Source organism: Brachionichthys hirsutus, chromosome 16 (assembly GCF_040956055.1).
Source record: "Brachionichthys hirsutus isolate HB-005 chromosome 16, CSIRO-AGI_Bhir_v1, whole genome shotgun sequence".
Taxonomy (NCBI): domain Eukaryota; kingdom Metazoa; phylum Chordata; class Actinopteri; order Lophiiformes; family Brachionichthyidae; genus Brachionichthys; species Brachionichthys hirsutus.
The window spans coordinates 2,430,996-2,446,595 of record NC_090912.1 but is presented as its reverse complement, the minus strand read 5'-3'; the positions used below and the strand labels follow the sequence as shown (position 1 = coordinate 2,446,595).

General features: G+C 45.1%; 1 protein-coding gene across 1 annotated transcript in view; it reads left to right on the top strand.

Moving 5' to 3' along the window:
* Positions 1 to 14,423: 14,423 nt before the first annotated feature.
* srcin1a (SRC kinase signaling inhibitor 1a) overlaps positions 14,424 to 15,600 on the top strand; it is a 52,314-nt gene continuing 51,137 nt past the window's right edge. The window contains exon 1 of the mRNA XM_068749746.1: positions 14,424 to 14,565. Coding sequence (XP_068605847.1) covers positions 14,424 to 14,565 — 142 coding nt within the window. The remainder of the gene's footprint in view (positions 14,566 to 15,600) is intronic.

Here is a 15,600-nt window from a genome sequence, read left to right as displayed (position 1 = left end):
AATAATGATAGGCCAGACCTGGGCTACGTCTCTCCCAACCGGTGTCTCAGTATCATCTGTGAGGTAAAACCCTCCGTTCTGTGTCGTCGCTAGGCAATAATAAATGGACTCTGCTTCTGGAGTAATATAACAGTCCATTTACCATTTACAACCACAAGCAGTGATAGATGGATACTGCTTTCTTTTTCTTTTCTGTGATATAAATTGTGATGTGACAAATCGGCTATTTGCATCAGATGACTGGGAATAGCACTGTCAAAAAAAACAAGTAAAATAAGAATAAAATATATCTTATATTGTATCAGACAAACCTTTTATCAAGCAGCAAACAAGTCGCATCATAGCTTGACATTGCACACATACAAATTGCATTGTCAGAGATGAGTGAATGTTGTGCGCGGCTTTAATTGGGGCATCCATCACACGGCAGGATCACCTGAAGGCATCATCGGTTCAGATCTCTGAGATGATGCTTCTATGGCTACGCTTTGCAGAGATAACAAGACAGCCCTGAGCCGCAGGCTCCTTCAGCTGTGACCGAGGCTGAGTGGCCGAGTAGGCTGGGGTGTAAGATAATACAAATAGTGGATTTCATTTTCAATAATAGGATTTTTGGGGTTACTAAATAGACATTTTTAGTGCTAATATAAATGCAAATACATGTAAAGTCACTATTTAAGTCTCTAGAATAGCCTTCGACACTGAATTTCTATTTCGTTGCTCGCCGTTTCGGAGCGCATTCGCTACTCATACATAATACCTGTGACTGATTTAAAATACTGATCCTCCTACTGAACCAATCACCCCTCTGCAGAAATGTAAATCGGTGCTTTGCCGGGAAATAAAATCCGACTTGTTGAAAACTGGCTGATTGATTTAAGTATGGATCATTTGCCGGCAATTGTAAAGAACCCCCACCGAGCATCGCCTTCTTCAACATCTGCTTCAGTAGCACGCAGAGCAATGGATTCAATCTCATTGTACATCCTCTGCGCTACTCAACAATACTCAATTCCATTTGTTGGTAGTAGTTTCATGTCTTCCAGTAAACTGAATTCTGGGAAGCAGTCTTTTAAAATCCCTTGCTTTGATTCTGTACATTTATGCAGCTGCAGTTTTTCTTCTTCTTCTTCTTTAGCTCAGGTGAGGCACTAACTGACAAGCTGATGCGTCCTCTCCTCTCCTCCTGTTAGCGGGCTGGACGTGACGGACAGGCCGGAGTGCTATCCAAGTCGTGCGCAGCCTGACCATACATTATTCATCCCTCTCATCATGGCCCTCCATCCTCTTTTATCTCTTCATCTCCTGGCATTTTACTTTGTCTCCCTCTCTCCCTTCCTCCCTCTCTCTTTTTTAGTGTTAATTTATCAGGGCCCATCTAAAGCTTCTCTCTGGCTGACAGCAACGCTCTCTCACCTGACAGTTCACGTGGTCCTCAATGCGAGTCCTTGATTTCCGCCTGCTTCTCTTTTAGCTACTTGTGGCTAATTATTTAGCTCTTGTTTTGGTCACTCTATCAAATACAGTATTGTGAATTATTGATTTCACTATGGGTTGTGGTTGAAGGACATCCGTGAAGCGGCCCTGCTTCTGGTATGTGCAGTGATGGTCAGCAGCATTCAAAAATACAGCGAGGATGAAGTCACCCTCCTGTAGGTCCTCATCTTCATCCTCACCTACTACCACAAACTAGCCTTGGGCCCAACACAGCTTCATCATTCGCTGCTGTTTTCACTTGGGCGATATTTCAAGTCTTCACTCTCTCCCCTCCTTGCATCACCCCCCCCCCCCCCCCCCCCCCATCCTCCTAGTACAGTAGATACTGCCATCATTTCTCCACCCGCCTCCTGCTCGCTCGGCTGCTCCACACAGTACCACATCCCTGGACCCCCCCCCTTTATTAGCATATTAAGGTACGTGCCGTAGGCATGTATTGCAACATGCTTGCCTGTATCTTTAAGAGAGAGAGAGAGAGAGTAGGACGTGTAATGGCGAAGAAATAAGGCATGCAGCCAGAAAGTGAGGAAGTGTGAATTTATTATGGGCAGAATTTGTGCCTCATTCTTAAGTGTGAGCTGAGCATCCCTGCACCCCCAGGTTCATACTGCCGAAGAGTACACCCCTCTCTCTCTTAACACACTCAGACTCTCTCTCACCAACACACACACACACAACACACACGTGCTCGCAGTCACACACACGCGCAGTGCTGTCAGGAGAGCGTTGCTGCTGGACCACAGCCATCTCGCGAAAGAGGTAGCCACGGAGGGAAGAGAAAGCCAGAGCGAGCGCGAGACAAAGGAAAGGAGGACGGCAGAAGGAGAGGAGTGAATAGGAGCGTGGGGACCGGCGCAAAGAAGGAGAGACCGACCACTTTGCAAAGAAGAGACAGCCGGGGACATTCGGAGGGAGGAGGAGAGAGGAAAAAAAGAGGAGGGCAACAGGAAACCCGATCACTTTCAGCTGCACCGGTCCGTGTCGCAGCATGGGCAATGCACCATCCCAAGGCATGTCAACTCTACCTCCACGCATGCATGTGTAGCAGGTATCTTTGTGATTCTGCGTGTTGTGATGTCCAGCCAGCTGGCTGTCACACTCCGTGTAAGCGGGGGTGGGGGATGTCTTGTCGCTCGAGGAGAGCCGTGCCTTTAATGGGTAGTAGGCTATGAGCAAGGCACCTGGGGAGGTGAGTGTGTGGATGTCGACTATGAGGCTGAGGTGCTGGAAACAGGGTGGAGGCAGCAGCTTCCGTCGGAGCAGCGAGAAATGGGAGGTGGCCGTGGAGCAAAAGCACTGTCAGTGGAGCAGGTGGTGCTGGTGTGTGTGTGTGTGTGTGTGGGTGTGTGTGTGTGTGTGTGTGTGGGTGTGTGTGTGGTTGGATGGTGTAGTTGTGGGTGTCAACCACATGGACAGCTCTTGGAAATGAAGCTCTCTAAAGGGTGTGTGGGAAAAAAACCCACATTTATACGACAAATATGACAATTGATTGATAATTGTTTGATGAGGACACTGGGTGGCTTTGCTGTGAGTGAATGGGGGATGGTATCGTAAAAGGATGATTGGGTGGGTTAACTCCCTCGTGATGTTCTCTCTCTTTTCCCTTCGGCGATCTATAATTATTATTATTTTTAATCACCCCGTTTCTCTCACTTCACAATCCTTCGGGTAAACTCCACAGCTGCTTGCTTTTGAAGCTTGTTTGTGAAAATGACCTGAAGCTCTCTGATTGATCCTGAGGGGAAGGCGTACCCGCCGCCGGATGCGGCTCTGCATCTTCTATTTTTTGCACACGGTGTAGTCGGTACCTGTGACACTCGTGTTTCCGCAGAGTAAATGTGGAGATATATGATGCAAAAAACAGCATTAACAGGGGCTAATGCAAGAAAGCACTGGAAAAAAACCCAAAGATGTGTTTAAACACACTGTGAGGACTGAAATACTGTCAGGAGACAGAGAAATAAGGAGAGGAGGACAAGACAAACGACCAAATCCTGACTTTTCACGAGAAAGGGGCAACACGCCACAGCTATCCACCCTCATTTCTACCTCGCCTATTTCCATCTGTCCTGCCTCCCTTCCTCATCCTTTGCTTGCCTCTCACCAAGGGACAGTCTGACGGCTAGCAGGGAGAAAGGGAACACCGAGAGACGGAGGAGTATGAAAGACAGGGGGGGGGGGGGGGAGAATGAAAGGAAGTTTGAAAGAACAAAAGGCAAAGAAAGGGCTGGTACCTAGAAGGACAGGTAAGGGCAGCAGAATTGTCTTTATCAGTGTTGAGTGTCTTAATGAGGACATCGCTTTTTTTTTTATTCTGCAACGTTCAACAGTGGAATAGTAAAACTGTTCTTTATTCGGATTTGCTTTTTGGGCTTCTGAGGTTCGTTCAGTCCACAATATCGATGCCCTCAGCTGATCTGCTCTGTTGTTGGCTGCTGCTTGACCTTTACAAAGTTTTATTCCTCATTTCTCCTGTTTGACATTTTAACTCTCTTGTCTCTTTCATGCTAGAGGAAATTACGTACAGTCTCATATGAAGGTAGACACAAGCTGCAGCGTTATGAGACATAAAGAAGTCAGAGGTTAAAGGTTCGGATTCTTTCCATTTATCACTATATATATATAATTGATTGACACGGATTAAAGCTGGGTATTTAGCCACGGGCGGATTCAGTTTCTCAGAATGTGTTGGAAGGAGAGTTTTCCTGGAGCGGTGAGCGATGCAATTGCTGCCAAATCAACTAGTGCTCCAAATACTACGGCTAGAAACAGCAGTTTGCCAAATCGGACTTTGTTTTGCCAGGTTGCCTGGTCAAAAAAAGTTTATCATTTATTTTAAGCAGTCACAGTATAACCACCATTGTGCCAAATTGAATATCTTTATAAGCCCATTAGAGTTAAACCAGTCTAAACCATGGAGAATAGATGTCGAGAGCCAACGCTCATCGTGGCGTTGCCATTGTGCAGAGAAAGGAGACCCCGGTGGCTTTTTACGCCTCCATGTTATACCTCGTATGTTCAGCTGAGGTTCATGTCAACATGCATGTCTGCCTATCTGCTGATCCCCCTACAGCGAGGCAAAGCTGCAACCCTATCTACAAGGACCCGAGATGCTGTTAAACTGCACGAGGAAAGGATGTTATGACGTACGAAAGGCGACTACTGAATGTGACTATATGTGACGAAGAATAGGACGGTAACATACTCACCGTGAGGCTGCAATAGCTCGCGGTGTATTCTCTGATCGTTTATAATGTGAAATAACAGCTGTGTGCTAACTTTGCAGCTCTTGTTGCAGCACAATGACACTCGATAGCGTGGGCGGATGAGCTGCAGGAGTTACGGATGAAAGAGCGTAAGCGTGTACACATTTTGTTTGTTTGAGTTCAGCCTCGTGAAGAATAGTTGCGGCATAGCAAGAAGAAAACGGCTTTCCTGATTGGATAGTGAAATTTAAAACCGGCTGAGCTGTACTCGTCTGTTTACCTTTTTAATTTAAGGACGGTAGAACAATAGACAGGTTGACCCCACCTGGTTTTACTTTTCATGTGCGAGTCAGATATTTACCTAGCATGCAAGGGGAACTACCTCATTTGAATCACCTTCCATCCCTTCCTTTGTTGAGGTCTGTTTAAGTATCGATCGGACCTCGAGCAATAGGAGCTCTTCTCTGTTCCCAAATAAGCAGCTCGTCTAAGCTTTAGAGCTTTCGTATCCGCGGCAGCGTGCAGACATATGTTGATCGCGGTAGTTTGCGCAGTCATTGTCACGCACCTGCTCATTCCCGAGGTCCGTGCCACACAAAGCCCCATGAATGCCGCCTCGTGATTGGCCGCTGATGATGCAATGCTGTAACAGCAGAGGAGTTGCATGTTTTTCGAGGGCATTTCTCAAACAGTAATTGACCCTGCTGGGAATAACATTACGAGAGCTGTTACTGATGTTAAAGTAAATGCAAAACAAAATGTTGCATTGATGTACTGACTCTGCACATTAGAGATGATGACCTCTGATGCTTTAAAGAGGCCGAGTGCATAATGATGCCAGACTCCTTTCCGAAGCTGCAAGCTGGTCGTTATGTCGGCTTCGCTTCACGCAAGTGTCCTTGTCACTGCAAGCTGTAAATGCACCAGGGCGTGATTTCACATACGTGCGCCCATATGCATTGTGTACAAATATGTGTTTTGCATTTGTGTGCAGCAGTAAACATAACACGCATGCAATAGTTTATCTTCTCAGGGTTAATTAGTTGAGGGACGCTTCAGTAGATCTTAACTACATTTGGAGTAAAATGACTGAGACCGTCTTCACATGTCATTGAAGAGTCGTTGCACTTTTTTGTTCTTGACCTTGGAAGGAAATATTTAATGCGAGTCAAAAATCAAAGTATCACTGATGAGTGGTTTGTGCTTTCACCTCAGAGGCTCGTGACAACCACGACGACGAAGCGTCGCAGCTGCAGTGTAGAAGCGCACTAGTTAACTGTCAAGGTCATTAAAGACACAAGAATACGCGCATTTATCAAAGGACCTTGTTTTCATGCCAGTTTTATACGCAGGGCAGATTTTGACATCTGTGAACAGTGACGGAAGGAAGAATGCAAGCAATTCCTGTAAAGGTAAAGAAAACAACTTGTAGTTTCAACTAACTTTGACCTTTTAAGATAAAATAGAACAGACAGATATCTCTCTCTCTCTCTCTCTCTCTATCTACAGTATCTCAAAAGTAGAAAACACTATATTATAAATGCTATAAAACAAGCAAATATTTTGTTACGCTCTTCTTTCACACACAAAAATTTGCGTATTATTGAACAACAGTTTCCAATCACTTTCAAATTATTGTAACAGGAATTAAATATACAACTGTCCCTTACAGTCAGGTACGATATCACCTCTTGGGCTCGGAAAAAACTCTAGTTAAATGCCACAATTCCTAGAAAGCATTTTTCTTAAACAGCTGACATGGCTTCAACTGCTTAGCCAGATTTCCCTAAAAGGGCAGACAATAACCCTAAAATGCCTCCATAGCAGCTTGAATAATAGGATCCTGAAGCGATTGCACTGTGGCTCCATTATTTGCTTCATTATCCTCTAGCTTGTCCCGCCTCGTGTCGCTCTGGTCCACGGTGGTCTGTCGGAAAGGCCTTGCTTGCCCTCGTGCGCTCCTTAAAAGCTCCGGCATGCGAGTTGTAAAAACAACGTGTCGAGTATTAAGGTGTTCTGCAGCGAGACATAACAAAATGGGCCCTAAATCATAAGTAGCTTTCCGCCGGCTACCCAGAGGTCCGGAGCGCCTTTGTGCTGCAGCAGGAGAAAGGCAGGGGAAATAAAGCCACCTCCGTACGCGGCGATGGACGAATGACAAAACGGCATGTCGTGTCACGAGGAACATCTCGCCACGCAAAATGGAGCTTTTCCATTTAGTGGCTATTTGACAGTTAATTAGTTGCTTGAATTGTACCCTCCTACTAATTGCACAGCGTTTAGAGTCACCGGCCTTTTTGCCTTAGTGACAGTTTGCACAGTGCTGATCGGTGGGTGAAAACGTGGGAGATAATGAAGCTTATATTTCACATGTTGGAAGCCAAAAGGATGTTTTTTGGCTTCAGAGTTATCTCTTTAATGCTCCTTAATGGGTTTATGCCCTTTTAAAAAATGTCAATTCGGCACCGGGAAATCAGGAAATACTATAGACAGATGGAATGAGACAATTAAAGTCACAATTTATTGGGAATAGATTGTTTGGCACTTGGACCCTGACGGGAAGTAGATCACCAAGGGAAACTATCTGATGAATGATTAGGACCTGCGAATGATTGAATGACATATAATCATTAGCAAGTTCGACAACTTGAAAATCTTTGGCCGACTAAAGAACGTGATTGTGATTGGTCCAACGTGAACATTATCATCTTTATAAATGTATTACTTGAAAGTCATTCCTCTGTTTTGCAGATAAAAAAAAAAAAATGCCCATTTACATGGCTCTAATACATCCGCTTCCTGTCTGCGTGTGACGGAGGCGGGCTAAACATAGGCGTCGCGGCTCATGTTGCGCCGTTCTTCCCACACGGTTGTGTTTCGTCGCATGGACATGTTCTTGTGGTTATTATTAAACATTTAAAGGTGAATGCTTGAAAAGGGCTTCCGGGAGAACGTGCCACAGTGTAAGCTGGAGTGCATTTCATACTGATGTAGTTTACTTTGCAGATATCTTTGGGCTAAAAGATTTTGTTTTCAGCATCTGTTTTGCAAAAGGAGCCTGAACTGTGAAGCGGCTGAGACGCTCAAGACGAGGAAACATTCCCTCAAGCTTCCGCAGAAGAATGAAGCGAGGGAAGAGAGGAGGTGCATTAAAGGAAATGAAGATGGTTAGTAGGGTGCTGCAAGAGGCAATAATAATCTTCGCTCTTCTCACTCAAGCCTCCTACGTTCTCCTGTGACTTCTGATTATCATTCCCAAGATGCTCTGGCAGGAATACAGAGCAGGCAACGCCGGCAGATTAGCCTCCTTCTGCTCCAGACTGGATCCGAATATTCTCATTGTGAGATTGGTCTCAACAGACTTCTTCACTATCTCCCTCATTGTCCTTCGTCTTTGCTTGACAACCTACGTTCAGACTAAAGGTTGACTGATCCAGACCCTTAACAAGATAGTTTCACTCAGCAAACCGCAGCATCAGTGTCTTTGCTGCTTCATTTAGATTTCCAGCTTCATTCTGTTCCAGTGGACTTTCGAAACGGCTGCCGGGTTTGCTGTTAACTGCTCGCTAGTCGCTCCCAAATTTACTGCGCCTGTATCCTCTCGCTTGTACTCTGGGCTGCAGCTCGCCACGTAAATGCAAGTTTCTGCAGTAAAAAAATGTTATTCCCTGCTGCAACTTTGTGGATCGCTTCATTTTCCTTCTCATTTCCCCCCCACTAGGAGTTACCCTTCTGACCAAGAAACCAATTCCCATGTTATCGTCCTATTAATATACATGTAATGACTTGTAACTGTCTGGGAAGCAGATATAGACTTGCATTAACCGCTCGTCTTGCCAAGTTTTGCAGCTGTATTTTCTGTAAGAGAAAACCAGCATCCTTCTGGCTCATCTCATGCTGGGTCCCGTGTCTCTGGTTCAGCTGCGTGGCGTCCATCGCCTCTGTTTGAAGCATGAATCGGAGAGCCAGGGCTCGAACCTGGTGCACTAACAGCATTATTGAAATATAGCCAATGTGCAAAATACACAACAAGGAAGAGAGATGTGGAAAGCGTGGCAAGATTTTTTTCCATTATTACACAGAAGGTGTAGCACGTTGGGAAATGGCCGACTGGGTGTGTTTGTCTGGTTTAATAAGTCTACTAGTTATTGGTGCTTCTGGTTGTGAGTCACCTGGTGGTCCTAATTCCAGAAAGACTTGTTCTTGCTTGACCTTGTTCCATAAACAAAAGCTCTGCTGAGGACGACATGCAGAGCTAATAACTGCCAAAGCCTGAGCTCGGCCGCTAGATGAGGACAAGGTTGTTTGAAGGTCGCCACAGTGTTGACGTATTCCGTCCTTTGTGTTTGGTCTGTGGCGCAAAAGACGCAACTAATAATTGTTTTCATGATCCAACACGTAATTATCAACTGAACGGCCACATTGCGAGCGACTTGCAGGTAACATCGGATGTGTGCACATGTCAGCATGAAATCATTTGGAAATCAATGCATGCACACACACAGCCGAGAGGAGAGAAAAGCACATTTGTTCACCAAGCCCTGTTTTCCTCCTGCAGTTACTAGGAAACAAGATGCTCACAGAGCCTTTTGTTGAATCTGTAGAGGTGCAGACGATCGACAGCAAAGCGGAATAATATTATTATAGGGACTAGGGTGGTGTGTAAATCTGAGATGCTGCATATATTTAATAAAATCAGTTTGACATTAATAATTAACTTACTGGCACTAAATATGCATCCTTGCTAGTACGCCCACAACTCACCTGATCTCCTTCGCCTCCCGCCCGTTCTGAAAGTCTGCAGTCTTGGAACACATTGTCTTGTGCTTGCTTGTGTTTACCCGCTAAAAACACACCGTTAGTCTCTGACGTCGTAGAATCATGCTACCTCACATGATAAATGTGTTCACGGCCTTAATGACTGCACTTAGCAGAGAAACAATGGATTAACCTCATTGGACATGCGCGCTTTATCACCCCAGCCATACATCAAGCACTGATCTCTAAGCAGCTGCAGCCATCCTGAACTTTGAATCTGTGCATCCACATGGATGTGCATTCATATCTATGCATTGTGCATGTGGCCTCCCTTTCTTTTCTTTTCTGTTGTTGTTTAGGAAGTTTTAGTGCAAGATGTTGTTCCTGTATTTATTTGACTCTCTCCAGGGAGGTTGGTGTGTTTGTGTGGCTCCTTCATCCGCCTCCTTTTACTATGCCAGGTGTATTTTTTACTCGGCCGGGAACTGGGAACGTATTAGTTTATCGTGGCAGCTCTCTCTTCTTCTTTTTTTTTTTTTTTTTGCTTCTTCCCGATGTATCATTAAAATGTAAAGCAGTAAAATATGAGCTCCACCTTCTAGTATGCGAGAGAAATGTCGTCCTGGTGTCTGCAGAGCTGCAGGAAGAAGCTCTAGGGCTTGGGAGGTGGGCTTATCCAGCCCAATCCACACCCGACCTTGGCTGAACTGATGCTCTGAAGATGGAGTTCGGTGCAGGTCGGTTGTAGCAGAGCAAAGTGATAAGGTTTACACACTTTTACACAAAATGTATTCATTATTCTCACCTGGAAATAAATCTCTAAATATTCATTTAATTATTTATGTATCGTGTGTCCTGTGAGGAGTTTCTATTTCTGCGGTTTCATTAACATGTTCTGCTTCTCTGTGGAAAAAATGCAGAACGTGGGTTCTGGAGCCACAGAGGACTTTATCATATTGCTTTGTGTCCTCCCCGGTGTTGTCTTTGAAATTGCACAATTGCTTGCTTTGTTGCAATGTGTCAAGTGTGAGTTGAGAACAGTGACAGCATATTATTTTTTTTTGAAAAGAATCAACCATGGAGCCAGATACCCAACCGTACTATATTTTAAAGTCAACAAGGAATTGTGTGTTTTATTTATGTGTCATAACAACACACAGCAGTTCATATATTGTAGATAATAGCACCCGTCATTTGCTGTTGTAGTCCAATAGTAAATGTTGAGTCCAGAGCAAATTTGACAACTACATGGACCCAGTGAATTATCAGACCGGCACAGTGCGAAAAGTAATCAGCAAGTTGTTGTGTCTTTTTGGTTTTGCGTATCCGCCGAGCCTTCGTGCGCCGACGAGCGGAGAGGGAGGTGGAACGGCGCGTCTTTATTTGAAGTTCATCCTCCCTGCATTAGCAGTCTGTGCGTAAAGCACGCTAACCACAAACAGTTGTCGCACAGCATGTAGATGCGGCTCTGTGGGGGAGAGGTTTTACCTCGTGCAAGCGCATCAAAGAGGCTTTTTGTTTGGATCGTGAGGGTATTACTGGATGCAAAGGGAACTAGAGCCCCCATGATTGATCAAATAATTGATCAGTGAGTTGGTGAATTAGCAGCTATTGGTTGCTTTTAAAACACGCTATTTGTTTGTGATTGTTTTTTTGTTTGTGTTATTTTTCGTCTGCTGCATTAAATTTGTTCACATTAACTTTGGCAGTTGTCCATCATGAAGGGTCAACTTCACGATGATGTAAAGTGGTCGGAAGCAGCAGATCCTAGATCAGCTGGAACCTGCTTGATAAATGACCTGCACTTTTCTCCCAATTTGTGCAGATTTTAATCAAAGCACATTCTGGTTGATAACTTCTATGTTCCCCCCAACGTGTGAGTGTTGTGTGCATCAGCATGCGCCCCCCCCCCCCCCCTTCTTCTACTGATAATAACAGCCGGCTGTGTTTGAATGATTCATCGCTGAATACTAATGAGACATGCTGCAGATGTCTTGGAGATGCCAAGCTGTGCCCTTTAGCTGTCGTTCAGCCCTCGGGGGTGTTGGTCACCTGCACATCTTGTTCTCACTGCTCGTGACTAACCGCGGGGGGGGGGGGCTTCATGGAAAAGATCAACCAATGTAGCGAGTTAATTTCCTCTGTGCTCCAGACCTAATTCAACCGTTTTAACTTTGTATCTTGTTTCTGTAATTTATGACACTTTTACAATGCATGCAATATTAATGAATGAATCAGGATCTAATAGAAGGTCGTGGTAAAACATCAGACGTGTGCATGGAGGGAGGGCACGGTGCTGTCTCGCCGGCCTCCAGCTTGTCTTGCTGTTTTGTCGTCCTGGCTGACCGTACCTGATGCTGCCTGCTCCTTAGCTCATATTGATTTATCTCGCCTCTGCTCTGTTGCCGAATGTTTGACGCAGGAGTTTAGGGACACGCAGACCTTTTGTTGTGACCCTTTGTTCCTCTTCCACGTCTTCAATCCCATCCCGCCTATTCATGCATCACAGAACCAGCCTGTCTCTGAGCACCGCCCACCCTCAGAGTGCTAGCATCGCCGGTTTCAGAGTCTGGAGCTGCAGGCCCTGCAGGCTTTTCTACGGAGCAGCAGGATGCACTAAAATCTCATCAGAGTATTTAAACGGTGAACAAAACATTCTTGTGATTGATTTCAGAGCTCCCTTGAAATGCCAAGTATATTTATACTGCTTTAAATTGCCAATATATATATATATATAAATAATAATGATTGTAATTATTACTTGCAGTCCAAAGATCGCTGCAGTTGACATTCTCTGGTGATGCGTTCCCTGTTGAGGTCCTCTCACTTAATGCAGTGTTGCTTAGCTTTGCCTTGATGCTGTGTCGCACCAATCCAACGTATAATGAACTACGGGATGTGTCTAAACGCTGCAAACCTCTTTAATGGAGGACTTTGGTGTCCGTTTGAGTCTTGGCTTTTATTTCTCCATCTTTGTACTGAACGTGAACTTATTCCGGACTCCCCCCCCCCCGTGTCAATTTCTCTGCTGAAAGAGCCGCACTGAGTATAGCTCTGCACCTGTGCCTCATTCACACAGGGTCGCGGCTGGTTTTTACTGTCATCATTGTAATCACAGTGTTACACTTCCTCCTCTGACATATAATCGCTTTAATTGGACCCAAGCTAAAAATGGGGCATATTTGGTGGCGGCTATGGGGGTGTGAGTGGCATTTGACAGAATTGGGCTGCAAAATCCTCTGTTTCCTCTACGCATCTGCCTGTTTGCATTTCATCTACTGTGTTATGGGGTTTAAATGTCTCTTGGTAAGTTGGACAGCAACATTTCTTTTTTGCTGTAGCCATTTTGTGTGCCTGCAGCAGAGCTTGGGACGTTCCACTACTCCTTCCTTACAGTTATTGTCACTGGCATATGGAAATGTAATTTATCATTCATGTTTCACGACTGAAACTCGCGTGCTGTAGGTCTGCCCCACCAGTCAGTTCATTCCAGTCACGCCTAATTGATTTTAATCATCTTCGCTGCAGCGTCTCTGGCAGATTTTCCTCTTTTGTGTTCTTCCTGACGATGAATGAAGCAACGGTTTGTGGTTAAATTACAGCAACATTACTCTGCATTATTGATTTGCAGCCTCACTTATTATAGGGCAGACATGAGGGATGTGGCGTGAATATAATAAAGATGTAGAAGGACTCGCACTAGCATGGATTTATGTTATATGACTGAAATCTATCATTTGTTTTGAATATTATCTTTCGCGTTTCGGTTTTGATCTTTTAAATGTCAGACAGCCGCGCTGCTGAAAACCACTTCCAAATGTATAAAGTCACATTGGCGAGGCTCTTGTTAAGAAACGACGATGCAGAAGAAGATCCTTGTTACAGCTGTGAAATTCTCAGCGGCAGATGTAACAATTACAGGAAGTGAAATGAAATCCCCCCCCCTCCAAAAATTTTTTTCTTCCTGATTTGCTTGTTATCTCTGCTAAGCCTGTCATTATCAGCCCTTTTCCAAAACACCAAATGCAGTATGCCCCCCGCCTGAACGCTACAGCTGGACAGCTGGAGATCACGTTGACTCTAAAAAGCAGCTTCTCTGATGACCTTTGGCCACAAAAGCTAAAATGATCCTTGATTTGTCACCACCGTTTCTGCTCACCACAGAAAGATGTTGAATTTTTTACTCTGAGGGGGTTCAGGCCTTTTTCTTTGACGATTCATCCCATCCTTGTGTCAGTCTTATCAGCCTCGTGCCTCTCTTCTGGTCTGCATGTCTGTTCTGGGTACCGGTCTCTACTTATTTGATTAGAAAAGCGGTTTATTGTGTTTCCTTGCTGTGATTGTACGCTATATCATCTTCATACTGTGACATTCATATTTATGTTATTTCCCATTTGAGTCCTGTCGGCCTGCTGTTTGTAATATCAATCCCTGCAAGGCGGTATCTGCGAGCATCTTCATAAGGAGGTGCGACCGAGCGAGCGATTCTGGCGGCCCAACGTGCCGCCAGCGCTCTCCGCAATCACGCTCCCATTGAGAGAGGCCTTTTCACAGAAAACCTTTCAGATGGAGAAATAAAAAGGGATGTGAAGGGAGAGTGAGCAAGAAGAGGGGGAGGTAAAGGAGAAGGGGAAGTGCTTCTGCAGCCCTGAGCGCTCGTCTCCAGTCCTGACTGAATAAGCGCCACCCCTCATGAAGGGTGCAGCTGCTGAAAGAGTGCATGGTGAGCAAAGAAGGGAAATAAGAGTAGAGGCTGTAGTTATTCGCGCTCCTATTATGTGTTGACTATGTGACATGTCGGCTACTTTATGTAGGCCTCCCTTATGTTCCATTGTCTGTGTCTCATAAACGTGAGCATTGAAGCGTGATGCTACTCCGTAGGACACACTTTGAGTTCAGCAGATACTGTGATCCTTCACTGATCACAGAGCTCTGCTGAGTAAAGCTGTGCAGGTTGGACCCATGGATAGGGAGTGTTTTCTTGCAGTGCAGGGGGAGGGGGAGCGGGAGGGGGCAGTGGGCGAGGATTACCGGGTGTTCGGATCTGATGGGCGGGCAGTCGGCCAGGTGTTGGTGCTGGGACATATGGAGCCTGCGCTAGGAGGTAAGCAGGGATCCACCTAGCTTAAGATTCAACGTCAATCACTTCTTTTCAAAGCAGCATTAATATGTTCTCTATCTGCTCCGAGGTTTACGAAGACTCCCAACGTTTTTTATTTTATTTCCGAGGCTGGAAATGTCATCCTTTTCATCAGGCCTGTTTGTCATCAGTTTTTGCTTTGTGTAGCATTTATCTTAAACAAACATCCAGCAAGCTTCTGTTGCCTCTCATAAATCATTTAGACCTAGTTTGTCTACCAAGTGGAGCCTCAGAGAACAGTTCACACAGTGATAGGAAACCATTTCTGCTCCTGGTTTGCCTGCATCCATGCCCCCCCCCTGTCTCTGTCATTATTGTATGTTTGCAGAAATATTTTATTGTCGTTTACACTGTGGCAGCTTATTCATGCCTGCTATGATGCTCATTTGAGGTCCATTCTTTTCAAGTTATTGCTTGCCTCTGTTCCTTTGAGAAACCAGGCGTGTGCAGGGAGCATAATTAGCCTGCATCCAATTAAAAAATCTCCAGAAGACTTTGGAGCGAAGGAAAAGAACACTTGAGTAAACCAGCCAAGCCGGCTGTTCTCTATCCTTCCGCCGTCACAACTAGAAATGGAGAAAAGTTTCATTAGCAGGTGGGAAAGACAAAATGCTATGAACGAATGTCACCGCTGGGGCGAGAAATGCCATCGTCTAAAATTGACCATGAATAAATAATAAAGAGCGAGGAAGAAATGGTCTTTGTGAGTTTTGTTAAATGAGCTCGGATAAAAAGTCATTCTACAGAAAGGTCAAACGCACACGCTCGCCATGAGTCTGCTTGAGTCATACCATAGTTACGAAAATAATGGTGGTTACACACAACTGATTAAGTTTGGTGTTAAACAGTCACTTCCTGTCTGCCTGACCGACGCCGCCATTAGCGTCGTTCCACACAAGGATCAGAATATTCATATGTGTGAACAAAGCTCACTCGTGACGCATTCACATAGCGCACGCCTTAGACTTCTCCACCTCCATATTGCGCATACACACGACA